The sequence below is a fragment of the Primulina tabacum genome, chromosome 17 (assembly GCF_025594145.1).
Source record: "Primulina tabacum isolate GXHZ01 chromosome 17, ASM2559414v2, whole genome shotgun sequence".
NCBI classification, from domain to species: Eukaryota; Viridiplantae; Streptophyta; class Magnoliopsida; order Lamiales; family Gesneriaceae; genus Primulina; species Primulina tabacum.
This window is the reverse complement of record NC_134566.1, coordinates 27,782,397-27,799,979: the sequence shown is the minus strand read 5'-3', so window position 1 is coordinate 27,799,979 and position 17,583 is coordinate 27,782,397. Positions and strand designations below refer to the sequence as shown.

Genomic DNA, 17,583 nt, shown 5'->3' with positions numbered 1-17,583 from the left:
TTTTTCCTGCTAAGGACTATTTTAGTAGAGGAGTCAAGAGCACGGGGAAGTCGGAATTATTTTCCTTCAAAAGCTTAGTAGAAGACCTTGAAGATGGGGGCAACGAGGGCATATCACTGTTAGAAAAATTTATTTGGTTTGTCGTTAATGAACGATGTTTGCCGCTGCGAAAATTACGGGGATCGACCTGTCCGATCAGGTCGCGGGGATCGACCTGCCCGGTTAGGCCGTGGGGGCTTGGGGGCAACGCAAAGGGCGAAGGGCGAGTGCGAGGGCGTGCAAGGGCTCTTCAGAAATCAAGCTCTTCAGAAGCAATCAGTCGCAAGGGAATATCTTCATTGTATCCTATTCGAAATAAAAATCTCAACATGCTTGGGTGAGGGTGTGCTTGGGCGAGGGGGTGCTTGGCGAGCGTGGTGCGCACTCGGGCGAGAAGTTGTGGGCGAAGCAAGGCACACAGGCAGTGGGCGAGCGCGCGGCATGATTGCTGGGCGAGCTCGCGGGGCTCTTGCACGGGACGAGCACTCGACTTGCTGGGCGGGCGGAGCAGGCGAGGGCGGGGCTGTGAGGGCGAGGGCTGGACGAGGGTTTGGGGCAGTGGGCGAGGAGGTGTGTGGGCGGCTGAAGGGTGGGTTAGGGACGAGGCTGTGAGGGCTAGGGCTGAGCGAAGCGCTCGGGCAAGGAGGGGGCAAGAGTGTTTGGACGAGGGCTGTTGGCTGGCGAGGGGCGAGGCTCTTGGCAAGGATGTGCGGGTCAGGGCGAGCAGGTGCGGTTGGGCAGGGCCTGCACGCGGAGAGGCTGGCTAGGCGAGGGTGTGGCTGGGCGAGGTGGCTAAGGCGGTTGGTGCGGGCGGTGATTGGTGAAGGTGATGATTAGTGTGGGCGGTGATTGGCGGGGTGATGTGTAAGCAAAGGAGAATTGTTGAATGTAACGCAGAGGTAATTTTGAAGAGACTAGTTAGCAGTAGAGTAAAAATGCACAACTCACACTTTGCAAATGAGGACAACACAATTAATCGAACTTCAAACCCACGATTCAGTTCGACTTGGGAGGGGGAGACTGGTGATACCCATGGGCCCCTAGGCCATGATTACATCTTGGAGGCCCAGACCACATTTGGGTGGGAAGCCTATCAGGGCCCAGGTATTCTCCTATAAATATCAGGTTTGAGTGTTCATTTGATTAATTCACTATATTGTTTTCAGCAGCACCCTCAGCTGCTCCCCTCATATATCCTCAGTCTCTGACTTGAGCGTCGGAGGGGCTACGCCCGGACACCCTCCTGGCCCCCTTCTAACATTCTTATTTGTGATTTCAAGCTCAGGGTAATTGCAAAATCTGCGTCTGGACTAGTGACATTTGCTAAAAGCAGACTCTAAATTTTTCGTGAGTATCACTATTATTATCATCGAAATAAATTCAAAGATTTAAAAAATTCCCCAACTCAAATTCGAACACGAAAAATAGATTTCAAACCCACTCGGTTTCGGGTTTTCCCTAGAGCAGGGACCGCAGGAAAATTGCCGCGATTACACCTTTAGATCTCTTTTTTGCAATGTCCATTTTCCTGATTTTTCCAAAAAGTTCGATGATTCACCATTACCTCGTGGCATTTCGTCCAATTCTATCCAGTTTCAACTGAAGACTTTATATTACGAAAATCTGGCTATCCGACATTTATCCTGTCAGGTTCCGCCACCACTCGTCACTCATCCGAGTCTCCATCTACTAAGCCTTTCTCGAAAATGCAAGCAATAACCGCATGTAGCTGTGTAATTCCTCCTCGGAAATCTCATCGCTGCCATGCCAAACGAAGATCTCCAGCCGGTGCTATCCCCAAGAAGCATCTCCGTTTAATGGGCCGCCGCAAGCTCTGTCTCAACTCCGTTTCTCGTCTTCCCCTTCAGATTCCATGGTAATCTGCTCAAACTCGTACATTTAGATGCGTTCTTGTTGGCTTAAATTTGATGGGTTCTTTTATGTTTTTGTGCTTGGAAGGGCTGATGATAAAGATGGAAAATTTGGGAAAGAAGACTTGATTTTGGGCGATAAGGTTGATGATGAAGATATGGCTTTCACTACCCGTAGAATGCTGTTTACTCGTTTGTTAATGGGAACGTCTTTTTATTTCTGTCTTCGTCCATCAAGGTACTATTCAGGTTCGTCCTTTTCTTGCTTCCGATACTCATCTCCTTCCTTTTTACTCAAAAGGCTTCTAATTTGTTCTTTTTTTTGGTTTACAAGCATGGTTTACCTGTTGGGTAGAACGAACAGATGAAAAACCATTGCCTAGTAACTCATCTTGAACCATTAAGAATAAGACGAAGAAGCCGAAATGTACCGGAATCCATAACAATCTATGACCCTTTTATCCGTGTGGTTGGTTTTCTAAATTTATAAGATTTTCTTGAAAATATTTTTAATTTTTCAGTGTGCTTTTTATCTGCCGATGGAAGTTAGTTCATTCAACTTAGCCGTGTTTGATAGTTTTTAACGCATGATTATTGTTTATGTGTAATTAAGCCCAATGTTGGATGATCCAACATGACGTACATTGTGCTGCCCCTAAAATTTTCTGTGTAATTTATAGAAAACTGTAACTTTCTACAAGCTCCCTCAATTGCATTTGAGAATCCTTTTTAATTAACACTGCTTTTGTGAATTGGGCTATATTATTTTGCGATGCAGCATATGCTTTGGTAGATTCATCTGTGACAATTGAACAAGTGACACCTAAGGTTTTCCCATCCGGGGCTCTTTTCCCTACAGAGGTTGATTTCGCAAGCTCTTGAGTTATTCCTCTTATAATTTTATCTACTTGTAAATTTTCACACTTTGTATGGCAGGTGAATTGATAAGTGTAAACTTGGCAGGAAAGAATAGTTGAACTCTTTGAGAGGAATACTTACAGTGTTGTCAACATATTTGATGTAAACTTACGGCCACAACTCAATATCACAGGCACTGTCGAGGTAATATGTTTTCTGTTTATGCTTACTGTGAAACACCTCATCTTCCTGTTAGTTTCAGTTGAGATATTACTGCAAAAATAAAGAGGTTATAAACATGCAGATTCCTGAAGGAAATGGTTCAGGAGTGGTATGGGATGAGCAAGGTCACATCGTGACAAATTATCACGGTAGTTACTCTTGAACACTAAAAAAGTATACATTCTCTCACATTTTCTTAATCAACTTTACACGGCATAGATAGAGTTTTTACAAATCAATCCCACAATTACAGCAGGTATCAAATCTCTCAATTATAGCTACAACTCAATCACCTATAATTAAGCATAATATCCTATCTAATTCTAATTCCGTCAAGTTGGAGCATAGATATCTCACAAGCCCAACTTGTCTTAAAATTTTGAGAATTCTCGACTTGAGACTATTTTGGTGAGAATGTCAGCCAACTGATCTTCTGAACGAATCATAGGTAATTCCACAATCTTCATATCCAACTTTTCCTCGATAAAAAATCTATCCACCTCGACATGCTTTGCACGATCATGTTTTACTGGATTGTGAGCAATGTTACAAGCTGCGTTGTTGTCACAAAATAGTTGCATGGGTTGCTCAGGTAGATAACACAAATCATGCAAGAGGAGTCTTAGCCATAATGCCTCACAAAGTCCAAGAGCCATACCTCTAAATTAAATTTCTGCACTTGAGCGGACTACAACATTTTGTTTTTTTACTTCACCATGTACTAGATTACCTCCTACAAAGGTGAAGTAGCCAGAAGTAGATCTCCTATCATCCACATATCCATCCCAATCGTCATCAGTATACGCTTCTATGCTTCGATAGTATGTATTTTTTTTAACATTACTCCTTTTCCCGGAGCAGACTTCAAATACCTCAAAATTCGCATTACTGCATCCATATGTTTCTTTCCCTGATTATGCATAAACTGGCTAAGAATACTCAAAGCATAAGCTAAGTCTGGTCTGGTGTGAGATAAATACATCAATCTTCCTACAAGTCTTTGGTTTTCCTTTATCAGCTGGTTCTTGGTTTTGTTCAACACATAGCTTTAGTCCTTCTTGGACTGGTGTTGTTGACACACCGTCATACCCTTTTCTTGTAACAAATCAAGAGTATATTTTCTTTGGGATATATATTTCCTTATCAAGACCGGGATATTTCAATTCCACGAAAATGCTTTAGAGGCCCAGGTATTTTATTTCAAACTCTTTGAACGAATAATCTTGTAAGGCCTTATGTTCCTTATTATTGCTCCATGTAACCACCACCTCATCTACATATACAATTAGTGCTGTGATTTTTCCATGTTTCTTTTTGAAGAAAAGTGTATGATCTGCATTGTTATGTCGGTAACCAAAGGCTAACATAGACTTTGTAAATCTTCCAAACCATGTCCTTGAAGATTGTTTTAGCCCATATAGTGATTTCTTTAACCTGGACACTTTGTACGTATTATTTTCATGTATCATGCATCCTGGTGGAAGATCCATGCAAACTTCTCTGATAAGTTACCATGTAGAAAAGCATTTTTTACATCAAATTGTTGTAATGGCCAATCCAAGTTTGCAACTAAAGATAACAGGACACGAACAATGTTGATTTTAGCTACCAGTGCTAATGTCTCTGTGTAGTCAATCCCATATGTCTGAGTGTATCCCTTTCCTACAAGTCTCGCCTTAAAGCGTTCAATTATGCCGACGGCCTTGTACTTCACTGTGTAAATCCGCCGACATCCAACTGGTTTCTTTCCTGGTGGAGGATCAATCTCATGTCTCATTTGTTTTAGAGATTTCAACTCCTCGTTCGTAGCAGCTTTCCACCTCGGGTCAATCAAGCCTTCCAGAACACTGTTAGGAATAGATATGTAACGATCATGGGCCATTAGGCTGAACCAACATGGCCTCAGCCCATACCCATGCACCACTACTGGTCATGGGTCTTTAGGATGGTTCATCATTAGCCCTAGCCCAGTAGCCCAACTGGTACCAACACTTTAAGAATCTAGGTACTTATTCCTGAAGGTCCTGTGTTCAAGAGTTGGGGGAAGCGAAAGAAACCACTTTCCAGGGGTGGATATTCTGTGAGTGGCGGTGCATGGGCATGGGCTATGGCTCATGCTGGACCATCCTAACGACCCATGAGCAGTAGTGCTGCATGGGTATGGGTCGAGGCCCATGTTGGTTCAGCCTAATGGCTCATGATCGTTACAAAAAAGGCGTGATTTCTTTCGTTTCCCCCAACGCTTGAACCCAGGACCTCCAGGCTTAAGTACCTAGATTCTTAAAGTGTCGGTGCATGGGCATGAGCTAGGGTTCATGCTGGACCATCCTAACGACCCATGACCAGTAGTGGTGCATGGGTATGGGCCGAGGTCCATGTTGGTTCAGCCTAATGGCCCATGATCGTTACAAGATACAACAAATAATTGATTCATAAAAGACCTATTTGATTCTGACAAGCGATTGTTGGATACGTAATGACTCATTGGATATTTGGCTTTGCTAGACAATTCAGGTTCATAAGAGGGTTTAGGAATACCTCTATTATAACGTTGTGGCAACTGTCTTTTGTGTGACTCGGGAACATCTTCAACAAGAGATTGGTGTGGTACGTATGAAGTAGAAACCATTTGTTCAGGGGACTCAATTTCATCTTGAGATTGAGATAGACCAACTTCTTCGGCAGTTACATGCTCATCACCCCTTAGGTCAAGACTTACTCCTTGATTTTGTCCACTTGCTGATGTATTATGACCTATATCTAATGTACAGTCATCATGATTATCATAATTCAAAGTCTGAATTTTCTTTTGGTACTCCCCTGAAGTTCAGCCTTTGAAAATTACGTGGTATCTTCATGAAATACAGCATCCATTGCGACAAATACGCGATGAGTTGGAGGGTTAAAACATCGGTACCCTTTTTGGTGTGTGGCATACCCAACAAAGACGCATCGTAATGCTTGGGGAGTTAACTTAGTGCACTGATGCTTGTGGAGGTCTACAAACACAACACAACCAAATACACGAAGAGGTAGATTTGGAACATCGGGGGTTACGATTGCTTTAGTGAGTGTCTGTAATGGTGTTTTAAAGTTGATAGCTCCGGAGGGCACCCGATTAATTATACGAGCTACAAAAGTGAGTAGTTCTCCCCAATAAGACAAAATGACATATGAGCTTTAATCAACAGAGTTCGAACAACTTCTGATAAGTGTGGATTTTTTCTCTTTGCAACCCCGTTTTGTTGGGGTGTGTTGAAACAAGTAGTGTGATGAATTATTCCTTGGGTTTTCAAATACTGTTGAAATTCACTACTAAGATGTTCACCACCATTGTCACTATGTAGAACTTGGATTTTTGCATCATATTGAGTTTCAACTATTTTCTGAAACTTTTGGAATATTGAATTCACCTCACTTTTATATTTCATCAAGCATTGTCATGTCATCTTGGTACAATCATCAATAAATGTTATAAACCAACGAGATTCACCCAAAGTAGTGAGTTTAGACGGACCTCTAACATCAAAATGAATACGCATAAAAGGAAATGGAATTTTATTAAATCGCAAGGGAATTGAGGCACGACGACTTTTCGCAAGTTCACAGACATCACACCGAAAACTGGAAACATCAACTTTTGAAAATAAACTGGGAAAAAGTGTTTTTATACATCCAAAGGAAAAATGCCCCAAGTGACGATGCCATAACCATATTGTTGTTTTCCTTTTGTCGTACTTACAGTCACCCACTTGTAGAGCTTGTCGTAGGCTTTCGGTACCTTTTGATTCAAAGTCCAAATAATATAGCTTCCCTCGCCTAATACCACAACGAACCGTCTTCTTGGTTTTGATGTCCTTAAACACACAATAATCAGACCAAAAGGTTACAACACAAGATAAGTTAGTGGTTATCAGAGAAACTGACAAAAGATTATAGTCTAAAGATGGAACAACTAAAATAGAATCCAAATTTTGTGAATCTGTTAAAGTCATTGGTCCTTCCCCAAAGACTGGGGTTGAAATCCCATCTGCAGCGGTGACAAATTTTTGGGTATAACAATTAAAAGGAGATACCTGTCTGGAATCAAATGTCATGTATCTGTTGCATCTGAATCAATTATCCCTTGTATTTCTCATAACAGGTGCAGAAATATTTAAAAACTTACCACCATCATCTGAAGTTAATACCAGTGCTGAGGCTTGTTCAGTAACATCTTTTAGGGTCTGTAGCACCTTTAGATTTTTCTTCGAACGACTATGATCCCACCATTCTAGGTATCCCACCGACTCAAAACAACGATTTTTGGTATGGCCTGTCCTGTTGCATTGATCGCATAGGACTCTATACCATTAGTTGTTTTCCCATAGTTTGGTTGATTTTGTGGACTCTGAGTAGATCTCTTCCGAGCCACCAGAGCACTGGGTTCAAGAGCTCCAGAATCTCCTTTCAAGGAGGTATTACGAACAGCTTCTCGTCGAACCAAAGAATAATATTTATCTAAGTTTGGCACTGTGTCCTAATTTCTCTTTGAATATGATCAAAATCTTCATCTAAACCAGCAAGAAATATGTGAACTCTCAATCATTCGATGGATTTCTGGTAGGCTTTTTTGACATCTTCTGGGTCATTCATTACCACTTTATCACGATGACCCAACTCTTGAAAAATTCCGGTCATTTCCCCATAATAGAGATGATTTTCCCATTTTGTTTTGATGAGAAAGCCTATTGATTCAATGTGAAAGCTTGTAACTCATCACTTCCATCATATAATGCTTTTGACTAAGCATCCTAGATATCGTAGGCTGTGGGAAGACGTAACTAAGATTCATGATTTCCGGTGACGAGACATTAACAACCACCTTTTGACCTGTTGGTTTTCAGCATACCATTTTTCATAGCCTGCATCCTATTCGTTAGGTGGTTTGGTCTTGTTCTGAATGTAGGAGATCTTGTCTTTTTCAGCGATTTGCATTTCTATGAGTTAAGACCATATGTCATAATTTTGTTCTGTAAGGACGATTCCAGCATTAAATGCTCCTTCAGCCTGAATCACAACCAGAATGGACTTATTCACACTAGATTCTGAAGCTTTATCGCTCATTCTTTTTTAACTATGAGCAATTGACTTTCGCAAAAAAAATAAAATTGATAATAAAGTATTAGAGCGGAAACGATATGGTTATTACGGGTGACAGCTAGCTAGTATGAAAAAGGGAAAAAGAAATGTGTGGCGGTGGATCAAGACAAAGGAATTGCACAAGTGTTGGATTGATAAGAAAGGACTTGAATTGTGGAAAGGACAAATTTCTTAGTTGTGTTTCTTATGCTTTGAGACTCAGGCAAAGATCAAGAGGTTTGACGATTTTGGATTTTGAATAGATTGGTATATGTGATATCTAGAGAGATCAAATATTGTCGCTGATACCATCTTGAACGCTAAAAAAGTATACATTCTCTCACATTTTCTTAATCAACTGTACACGGTATATATAGAGCTTTTACAAATCAATCCCACAATTACAGTAGGTATCAAATCCCACAATTATAGCTACAAATCAATCACCTATATAGTTAAGCATAATATCCTATCTAATTCTAACATTTACATCTCATAAAATATTTATTTCAACAGTTACGTTTTTCCTGACTTCTGTTTTAGTGTCATGTATATGTATGTTGCTGCTTTAGACTTCTAAGCATTAATTTGGTCTTTGTAAAATTATTTGGATAATTTCCTATTAATGTATATTGGAAAATAAATGGATGCTTAAAGACTTAGGCTGATTGTCTGTTCTTGTTTTGCGCAGTTATTGGCAGCTCTCTATCAAGAAATCCAAGCAGTGGGCAAGTTGTTGCTCGAGTTAATATTCTTGCTTCCGATGGGTAAGACTGTGTTTCATTATAATTTCTTGTCACTGTAACCATCCGGTCATGACTTCTTGTACTTTGTGCACGTTTTGACTATATATATGTTCTCTTGCCTTTCTTCGTTCCCACTACTTTGTTCAGCGTGCAGAAGAATTTTGAGGGCAAGTTAATCGGCGCTGATCGAAAGAAGGATCTTGCTGTCTTGAAGGTTAATGGACTTCCTTTGTTTGTTCTATCCTGCAATTGAATATGTTAAATGTAGTGAATGTAGTGAGAGAGCCTTTTCTTTTAACCATAAATGTCATTTCGATTAATTAAAATTTAAAAATTTTATATGAAGTGCTCAATATATTTAGTTTCCAACCAGGTTGAAGCCTCCAAAGAACTACTGAGACCGATTAAAGTTGGCCCATCAAATTCTCTGAAAGTAGGTCAGCAGTGCTTAGCGATTGGAAATCCCTTTGGTTTCGATCACACACTCACAGTTGGAGTCATTAGTGGACTTAACCGAGACATAAATAGTCAAACTGGAGTAACGATAGGAGGTGGAATTCAAACAGATGCAGCCATCAATCCAGGAAACAGGTTTTAAAATTAAACAAATTTGAGATATTCCTGAACTTGGCCTCGAAAAATTCGCTTAATCTCTTACACATTCATTTTTTGTGATATTTCAGTGGCGGTCCTTTATTAAATTCCAAAGGATACTTAGTTGGAATAAACACTGCAATATTTACTCAGACAGGCAAGTTTTTTCCTCTATTTTTACTGAATATTGCCTGTTGTAAATAGCTGAAAATATGACTCAGAACCGACCCTTCTTTTCTCGGGACACAACAGGGACATCAGCCGGTGTCGGGTTTGCAATCCCTTCATCTACTGTGGCAAAGATTGTTCCACAGCTTATCCAGTTTGGCAAAGTATGTAGTTTTCTTCTTGCACATATTCAGAGCTTTTTATGATTTTAGAGTTTCTGATAGTGAAAACACTAACCCTTTGTTCCAGGTTGTTCGAGCTGGTTTGAACATAGACATTGCGCCAGACTTGATTGCAAATCAACTAAATGTTCGAAATGGAGCTCTAGTCTTGCTGGTATGCCCCTGCAAATCCAAATTTGACTAATCCAACTACTTTTATTTTGGTAAACCTTTTGCAATCCTATAGGTCCCAAGTAATAGCCAAGCAGCTAAGGCCGGGATTCTTCCCACGACAAGAGGTTTCGCCGGTAAAATTGTACTTGGGGACATAATCTTGGCAGTCAATGACAGACTGGTATCTTCTTTTAATCTTATTTTTATCCAGAAACTCTGCTTCTGTTCATGAAACCCATCGATTCAGCAGTAATAAGTCTTCGCTATTCGGAGTATAATTCGAGGGGATCATTGACTTTTGGTTACATACAATTTCAGGTAAGGAGTAGAGCAGAGTTGTACAGAGCATTTGATGAGTATAACATCGGAGATAAAGTAGTACTGAAAATAAAGAGGAGCAATCAAGATGTGGAGCTGCCCATTGTCTTGGAGGAAGATGATAAATGAGGCTGATATTGTTATAGCCACCAATTTTTGTTTAATTTTCTTGTAAAAGTGTTAATTTTAGGGGGAAAAAAACAATAAATAAAATGCAGGATTCCTTTTTAGGAGAAACAGAAACAAGCATGTATTTAAAAGAGGTGCTTTGCTTTGCCCTTGTAGTTTTTGTCCCGCCTTGGCTTAGAACCTGACCAAGTGCCATTGAATGATGAATTTTTGTAGTAATTATTTCGTATTCGTCTAAGTTTTTATGAGAGTTCATTACTAGAAATAGAACTTCTTTGTAATGAAGTCAGTTTTTGGAATTAGATTTGAATTTGACAGAAATTTATTTGAAATTCAACATAATTATTATTGAAATTATATAATTTTATATGAAATAAATTTGAATTTTGATCATCTTGCCAAAACAAGAAATTCGAAATTTATCATCTCAAGTTCATTCATATGTACACCTTCATTGATTTTAAAAAAGAAATGTTTAAAAATATTTTTTGGTATTGAAGTGATTCAAAAGGATATTTCGAGTAAATAGTATTTAATTTTCCTATCCATTTTACTTTTCAGATTTAAATAATTTTTTTGATAAGGCGCTTAATAATTCAAACCACGAAAGCTATATTAATATATATTCAATTAGAAAAGTACATTATAGATCATATAACTATTTATACAAAAGTGATAATTTATATAAAAAAAAAAAAGAAGAAGAAGTTATATAGGGATGTCAATGGGTTTGGATTGGACCCATCCCATCTGGACGGGTTTGAGTATATTAAATGGGTCATGGGGTGGGTCTCGGGTCCAGTTTTTCAGATCCGTATGGGTATGGGACGGGTCATGGGTCCTATAATACCCGCCCCATATATGTGAATATAAATATTCTAGGATTTAATTTTATTAATTTTCATTTTTTTAGTAGCTCACCTCAAGGTCAACCATAGACATGACTGATTTTTTTTTACTCATTGATTTTATATCGATCTGTTTAAGTTCTGTTATGACTTAATTTTGGGGATGTCAAGATTTTTTTTAGAGAGCTAGTAACTCTTTTTTTATGTAATTCATTATGTCGTGAAAATATTTTGTTTGTTATTATTAAGTGTGGTCGAACACATGATTAGTTTTCTATTGTGTTGTATCTATAGGCTTGTTTGTTTAATAATTCAGTAATGTGACAAAGAAGATTAATGTTCATGTTAAAAAAATTCGGGTCTCACGGGTCTCATGGGTCTAACCCGTCCCGTTTCGTATTCGGGGTGGGACAAGTCCAAAGAATATTTAACAGGGGTGGAGTTGGTAATGGGTCGAAGTTTTTTTCATGGGACGGGTCTTGGGTTTAGCGATACCCACCCCATACCCGTCCCATTGACATCTCTAAAGTTATATAATAAACATAGATAACTGAAAGTACAAAATAATGGAATCTTTATTTAATAAAATGAAAAAAAATTGAATATATGATGTGCCAATAAATTTATTTTTGTTGTGAAAAAGTAAAAATTTATGGTAAAAAGTAAAAATCTCAAACTCTCAAAATTTACCAAACTACACACTTTATAATATTTTTATCTCTACTCAATTGTGATTTTCTTCACAAATGAGAGATCTATTTATAGGAAATCTTTACAAATAATCCAAAAATAAAATACATCATTACCTACATCATCACACACTAATTTTCAATATTTACAACTCTTATTTTCAACATTCAAATATTCAATACTCACATTTTAAATATATTTTTCAACACTCCCCCTTGTAATGATGATCATAATGATTGTCTTCATTACGTGTTTTTATACTGCCTCGTTAAAAACCTTACTAGGAAAAACCCATTGGGATAAAAACCATAGTAAGGGAAAAAGAGTGCAGTCACGTAAACTCCCCCTCATGTTGACACGAACAATTCTTCACAAATTTCGTAGATTGCGCATCCCAATATTATATATGTGCTTTCTGAATATTGACGTAGGAAGTGCCTTTGTGAAGAGATCTGATGAGTTTTCACTTGATTGAATGTGACGAACATCAATATATTTATTCTTCTCTAGCTCCTTAGTGAATGCGAAGAACTTAGGAGGAATATGTTTAGTTCTGTCGCTTTTTATGTATCCTTCTTTCATTTGAGCAACACATGCAGCATTATCTTCATATAGTATCACAGGCTTCTCATCAGATGATTATCCGCATGAAATTTGGATATGTTGGGTCATTGATTTTAACCACACACATTCACGACTTGCTTCATGTAGTGCAATAATCTCGGCATGATTTGATGAAGTTGTTACGAGCGTTTGTTTCTGAGAACGCCAAGATATTGCAGTGCCTCCACGAGTAAATACATATCCAGTTTGGGAACGTGCCTTGTGTGGATCAGATAAGTATCCAGCATCAGCATAACCAATTATACTTGGATTAGCATCTTTTGAATACAAAAGTCCCAAGTCTGTCGTTCCTCGTAGATAACGGAATATATGTTTAATTCCGTTCCAGTGTCTCTTTGTTGGATATGTGCTAAATCTTGCCAACAGATTCACGGCAAAAGATATATCAGGCCTTGTACAATTTGTAAGGTACATAAGGGCACCGATGGCACTTAGATATGGTACTTCTGGACCAAGAATATCTTCATCATCTTCACATGGATGGAATTGATCCTTTTCTATGTTTAATGATCTAACAACCATTGGAGTACTTAAAGGATTTGCTTTATCCATATTAAAACGTTTAAGGATCTTTTCTGTATAATTTGTCTGGTGAACAAACATTCCACATTCTTTTTGTTCAATTTGTAAACCCAGACAATACTTGGTTTTTCCAAGATCCTTCATTTCAAATTCTTCCTTCTAGTATGACACAACTTCTTGAATTTCTTTATTCGTTCCAATGATGTTTAAATCATCAACATATACAGCAATAATTACGCATCCGGATGTTGTTTTCTTAATGAAAACACAAGGGCATATTGAATTATTTACATATCCCTTTTTCATCAAGTGATCACTTAGTCGATTATACCACATTCGACCTGATTGCTTTAACCCATATAATGATCTTTGTAATTTCACAGAATAACATTCCCTGGGTTTTGAACTTTGTGCTTCAGGCATCTTAAATCCTTCAGGAATTTTCATATATATATTACTATCAAGTGATCCATATAAGTAAGCTGTAACAACATCCATAAGACGCATTTCTAAATTTTCAGATACCGTCAAGCTAATCAAATACCGAAACGTAATTGCATCCATCACAGGAGAATACGTTTCTTCATAATCAATTCCAGGCCTTTGAGAAAAACCTTGTGCAACAAGTCGAGCTTTATATCTTACTATTTCATTTTTCTCATTTCGCTTTCGAATAAAAACCCATTTGTATCCAACAGGTTTTACACCTTCAGGTGTAAGGACTATAGGTCCAAAAACATTACGTTTATTTAGCGAATTTAATTCAACCTGGATGGCATCTTTCCATTTTATCCAATCCTGCCGATTTTTACATTCACCAAAAGATTTTGGTTCATGATCTTCGATATCATTTATGATGTCGATTGCCACATTATAAGAAAATATATCATCAATTTCATCTATATCTTTTCGGTTCCATATTTTTCCAGTATTAATATAATTGATAGAGATTTCATGATTCTCGTCAGTTTGTGGTTCTGACAGAACATTTTCATCATCATGTGTTTCTTCAGGAACACCATTCTCTATTTTGTGATCATCATGTGTTTCTTCAGAAACAGTCATTCTTTATTTTGTGATCATCGTGTTTCTCTATGAATTTTCTTTTTCGAGGATTTTTATCCTTGGAACCGACTGGCCTTCCACGCTTCAGGCGTTTAATGACATCATGAGTATCTTCCATTTGTTTCTTTGGAATTTCAATTCGAGCAGGGGCATTTGCAGCATGTATATATGATTTAGTTACCCCTTTTGTGTCTGCAAATGCATCTGGTATTTGATTTGCTATTCTTTGCAAGTGTACAATTTGTTGTACATCTTTTTCACATTGTTTTGTTCTTGGATCCAGATGTAACAATGATGATACATACCATGTAATTTCCTTTTCGGTATGTTTCTGTTCTCCCCCTAACATTGGGAAGATTTCCTCATTAAAATGACAATCAGCAAAACGTGCTGTGAACACGTCGCCTGTCTGAGGTTCAAGATATCGAATGATTGATGGACTATCATAACCGATATAAATTCCAACCTTTCTTTGAGGTCCCATTTTCTTTCGTTGCGGTGGTGCAATAGGCACATACACCATACATCCAAAAATTCTAAGATGAGAAATGTCTGGTTCTTTACCAAATGCAAGCTGCAATGGGGAGTATTTATGATATGCACTTGGTCTGATGCGAATTAATGAAGCAGCGTGTAAAATTGCATGTCCCCATATAGAAATAGGGAGCTTTGTTTTCATAATCATCGGTCTAGCAATCATTTGCAGACGTTTAATCAATGATTCAGCCAATCCATTCTGTGTATGTACATGAGCAACAGGATGCTCAACAATGATTCCCATAGACATACAATAATCATTGAAAGTTTGGGAAGTAAATTCACCAGCATTATCAAGTCTAATTTTCTTGATTGTATAATCGGGAAATTGATTCCTCAATTTTATTATTTGAGCAAGTAATCTTGCAAATGCAACATTTCGAGTTGATAATAAACATACATGTGACCATCTGCTGGAGGCATCAATCAATACCATAAAGTATCTGAATGGTCCACATGGTGGATGGATTGGTCCACAAATATCACCTGAATACGTTCAAGAAACATTGGTGATTCAGTTTGGATTTTGACTGGTGATGGTCTTATAATAAGTTTTCCAAGAGAACATGCTTTACATTGAAACTTATTATTCTGAAAGATCTTCTGGTCTTTCAGTGGATGACCATGTGTATTTTCTATAATTCTTCGCATCATTGTTGAACCAGGATGTCCCAATCGATCATGCCAATTGGTTAATATCGAAAAATTATCAACTACCATGTTTGATTCAATGGGACTTATGTGTGTATAATACAATCCAGTAGGGAGCATTGGTAGTTTTTCAATCACATATTTCTTTCCTGATTTATATGTGATAAGACACATATATTTCTCATTCCCTTCATTCATTGTTTGAGTATCATACCCATGGGAATATATATCATTAAAACTCAACAAATTCCTTTTCGATTGTGGTGAATATAAAGCATCATTGATAAAAAATTTTGTACCATTAGGTAACAAAAATTGTGCTTTACCACATTCTTTAATTAAGTCTACAGGACCTGATATTGTATTCACCCTTGTTTTTGTTGGTTTTAGTTCCAAGAAATATCTTTTATCTCGGAGGATAGTGTGCGTTGTACCACTATCGGGTATGCAAAGTTCAGCTTTGCTCATAGTATTTTCCATATTTCAACTTCAAAAAATATATGCAATGAAATAAAATTACTGACAATAAAATGCAAAAATATAGCACACAATAAAACATTATCATATGGATACATAAAATATTTTATATATTTATTCCACCAGCAAATTGATCATTGTCTGAGAAATCAATCAGAAAATCTCCAGCATCAAAATGAGTTGAATCACTCAAAGGTTCACTTTGTTCAGTGAAGTTGGTCTCCTTTTCTTTCCCCTTTAATGATTCTTTATAAAGTTTACAAAGATGCTTAGGGGCTCGACAAATACGGGACCAATGTCCTGGAGTACCACATCTGAAACAAGAACTTTCATATCTTTTTGAGTGATTCTCATTAACACTCATATTTTCATGATGCCTTTTCTGTGGATGGTTTGGGACGTTCTTTTGAGATGAGTTATAAAAGTAACTATCTCGATTATTTTCAAAACCACGGCCGCGTCCACGACCACGACCACTTCCACGTCCACATCCACGACCACGACCTCGATTTCGTCCTCGACCAAAATCTTGTTTATAACTTTGATTTTGGTTTCCAGATTTAAATTCATTTTTGCTTACGACATTTACTTCAGGAAATGCCGTTGAACCAGTGGGTCGTGCCTGATGATTTCTCACTAAATTCATTTGTTCGAATCTTTCTTTTAATCCCTTCCACAAAGCCATGGGATGCCAACGCAAAAATATCATGGCTTTTGTCTTTTCTTGGGATGTCGATATGCCATTTTCTTTTATGGTCTCATTTAGACCCAATGACTCAAGATGCATTTATACATCGAGAGTCCATGGCATATAATTTTTTTCCGTGATATCAAGAGCAATGAATTCGAGTTTTGCCAAGTTTGACATGGTGGTACTAAAAAAAATTACGATGCATTTTATTAGTTAATGAATATTGCAATACAAAGTAATGGATAAACAACAAGTACAAGTATTTGTAAAAATAAAGAAAACACACGAGGAGGATATTCTCCGATAAATAAAAGACTCGTGAGTATGATAACCAAAATAATTAAAAATAACCTTGAGAAAGCCATCTTCTTTTTTCTTCGAAAAATTTGTTGATGAATAATTTTTAGAGAAGAAGAGAAAGTTGGAGTGATGGAATGTATTTGTGAGATCATATTTATAGGGCAAAAAATAGCCGTTGTTTACCATTTATGACCGTTGGGGTACAAAAAAAATAAAGGTATGTATTTGTATAATTTTATGATAATAATATGATATATATAATATTAGACATGTTTAAATAATTATGTATATCATATCATAATATTATAATGAGTGTCATAATTTATTTTGTTTAAAAACCTTATAGGCTTTTATACTTGTCGTATCCCTTACCGGGAGTGTGGGATGTCGTCTTAACATCCTCCCAGGATTTATAACAAGTTTATGAAAAATTTATTTTTATTATTTCTAATAATAACATTATATTGTATATTAAATAAATACACAATAAATAAATAACAGTAAAATAAATATAATTATTTTTGTTACCTTTTTCTTCTGTTTGGAGCTTGGAAAAGTATGTAGGACTTTTAGAGCTTCGTGCTGATAACGTGTTGTGAAAAAGTAAAAATTTATGGTAAAAAGTAAAAATCTCAAACTCTCAAAATTTACCAAACTACACACTTTATAATATTTTTCTCTCTACTCAATTGTGATTTTCTTCACAAATGAGAGATCTATTTATAGGAAATCTTTACAAATAATCCAAAAATAAAATACATCATTACCTACATCATC

At 37.3% G+C, this 17,583-nt stretch overlaps 1 protein-coding gene across 2 annotated transcripts; it reads left to right on the top strand.

Annotated features, from left to right (window-relative positions):
* Window positions 1–1,532: 1,532 nt before the first annotated feature.
* On the top strand, window positions 1,533–10,632 carry LOC142531193 (protease Do-like 8, chloroplastic). 2 transcript variants are annotated; one of them, XR_012816230.1, is made up of 13 exons: window positions 1,533–1,915; window positions 1,999–2,159; window positions 2,689–2,771; window positions 2,874–2,972; window positions 3,073–3,139; window positions 8,803–8,878; window positions 9,005–9,071; window positions 9,231–9,448; window positions 9,541–9,608; window positions 9,704–9,783; window positions 9,869–9,955; window positions 10,042–10,135; window positions 10,273–10,632. XR_012816230.1 is itself a non-coding variant. In XM_075637264.1 (13 exons), exons 1-13 carry the CDS (start codon window positions 1,746–1,748, stop codon window positions 10,399–10,401), a joined length of 1,413 nt encoding a protein of 470 aa, XP_075493379.1. In that variant the 5' UTR covers window positions 1,545–1,745; the 3' UTR covers window positions 10,402–10,632. The 2 variants fall into 2 exon arrangements, 1 of the variants encoding a protein (XP_075493379.1); XM_075637264.1 differs by having other exon boundaries at window positions 1,545–1,915; window positions 10,028–10,135.
* Window positions 10,633–17,583: the final 6,951 nt, after the last annotated feature.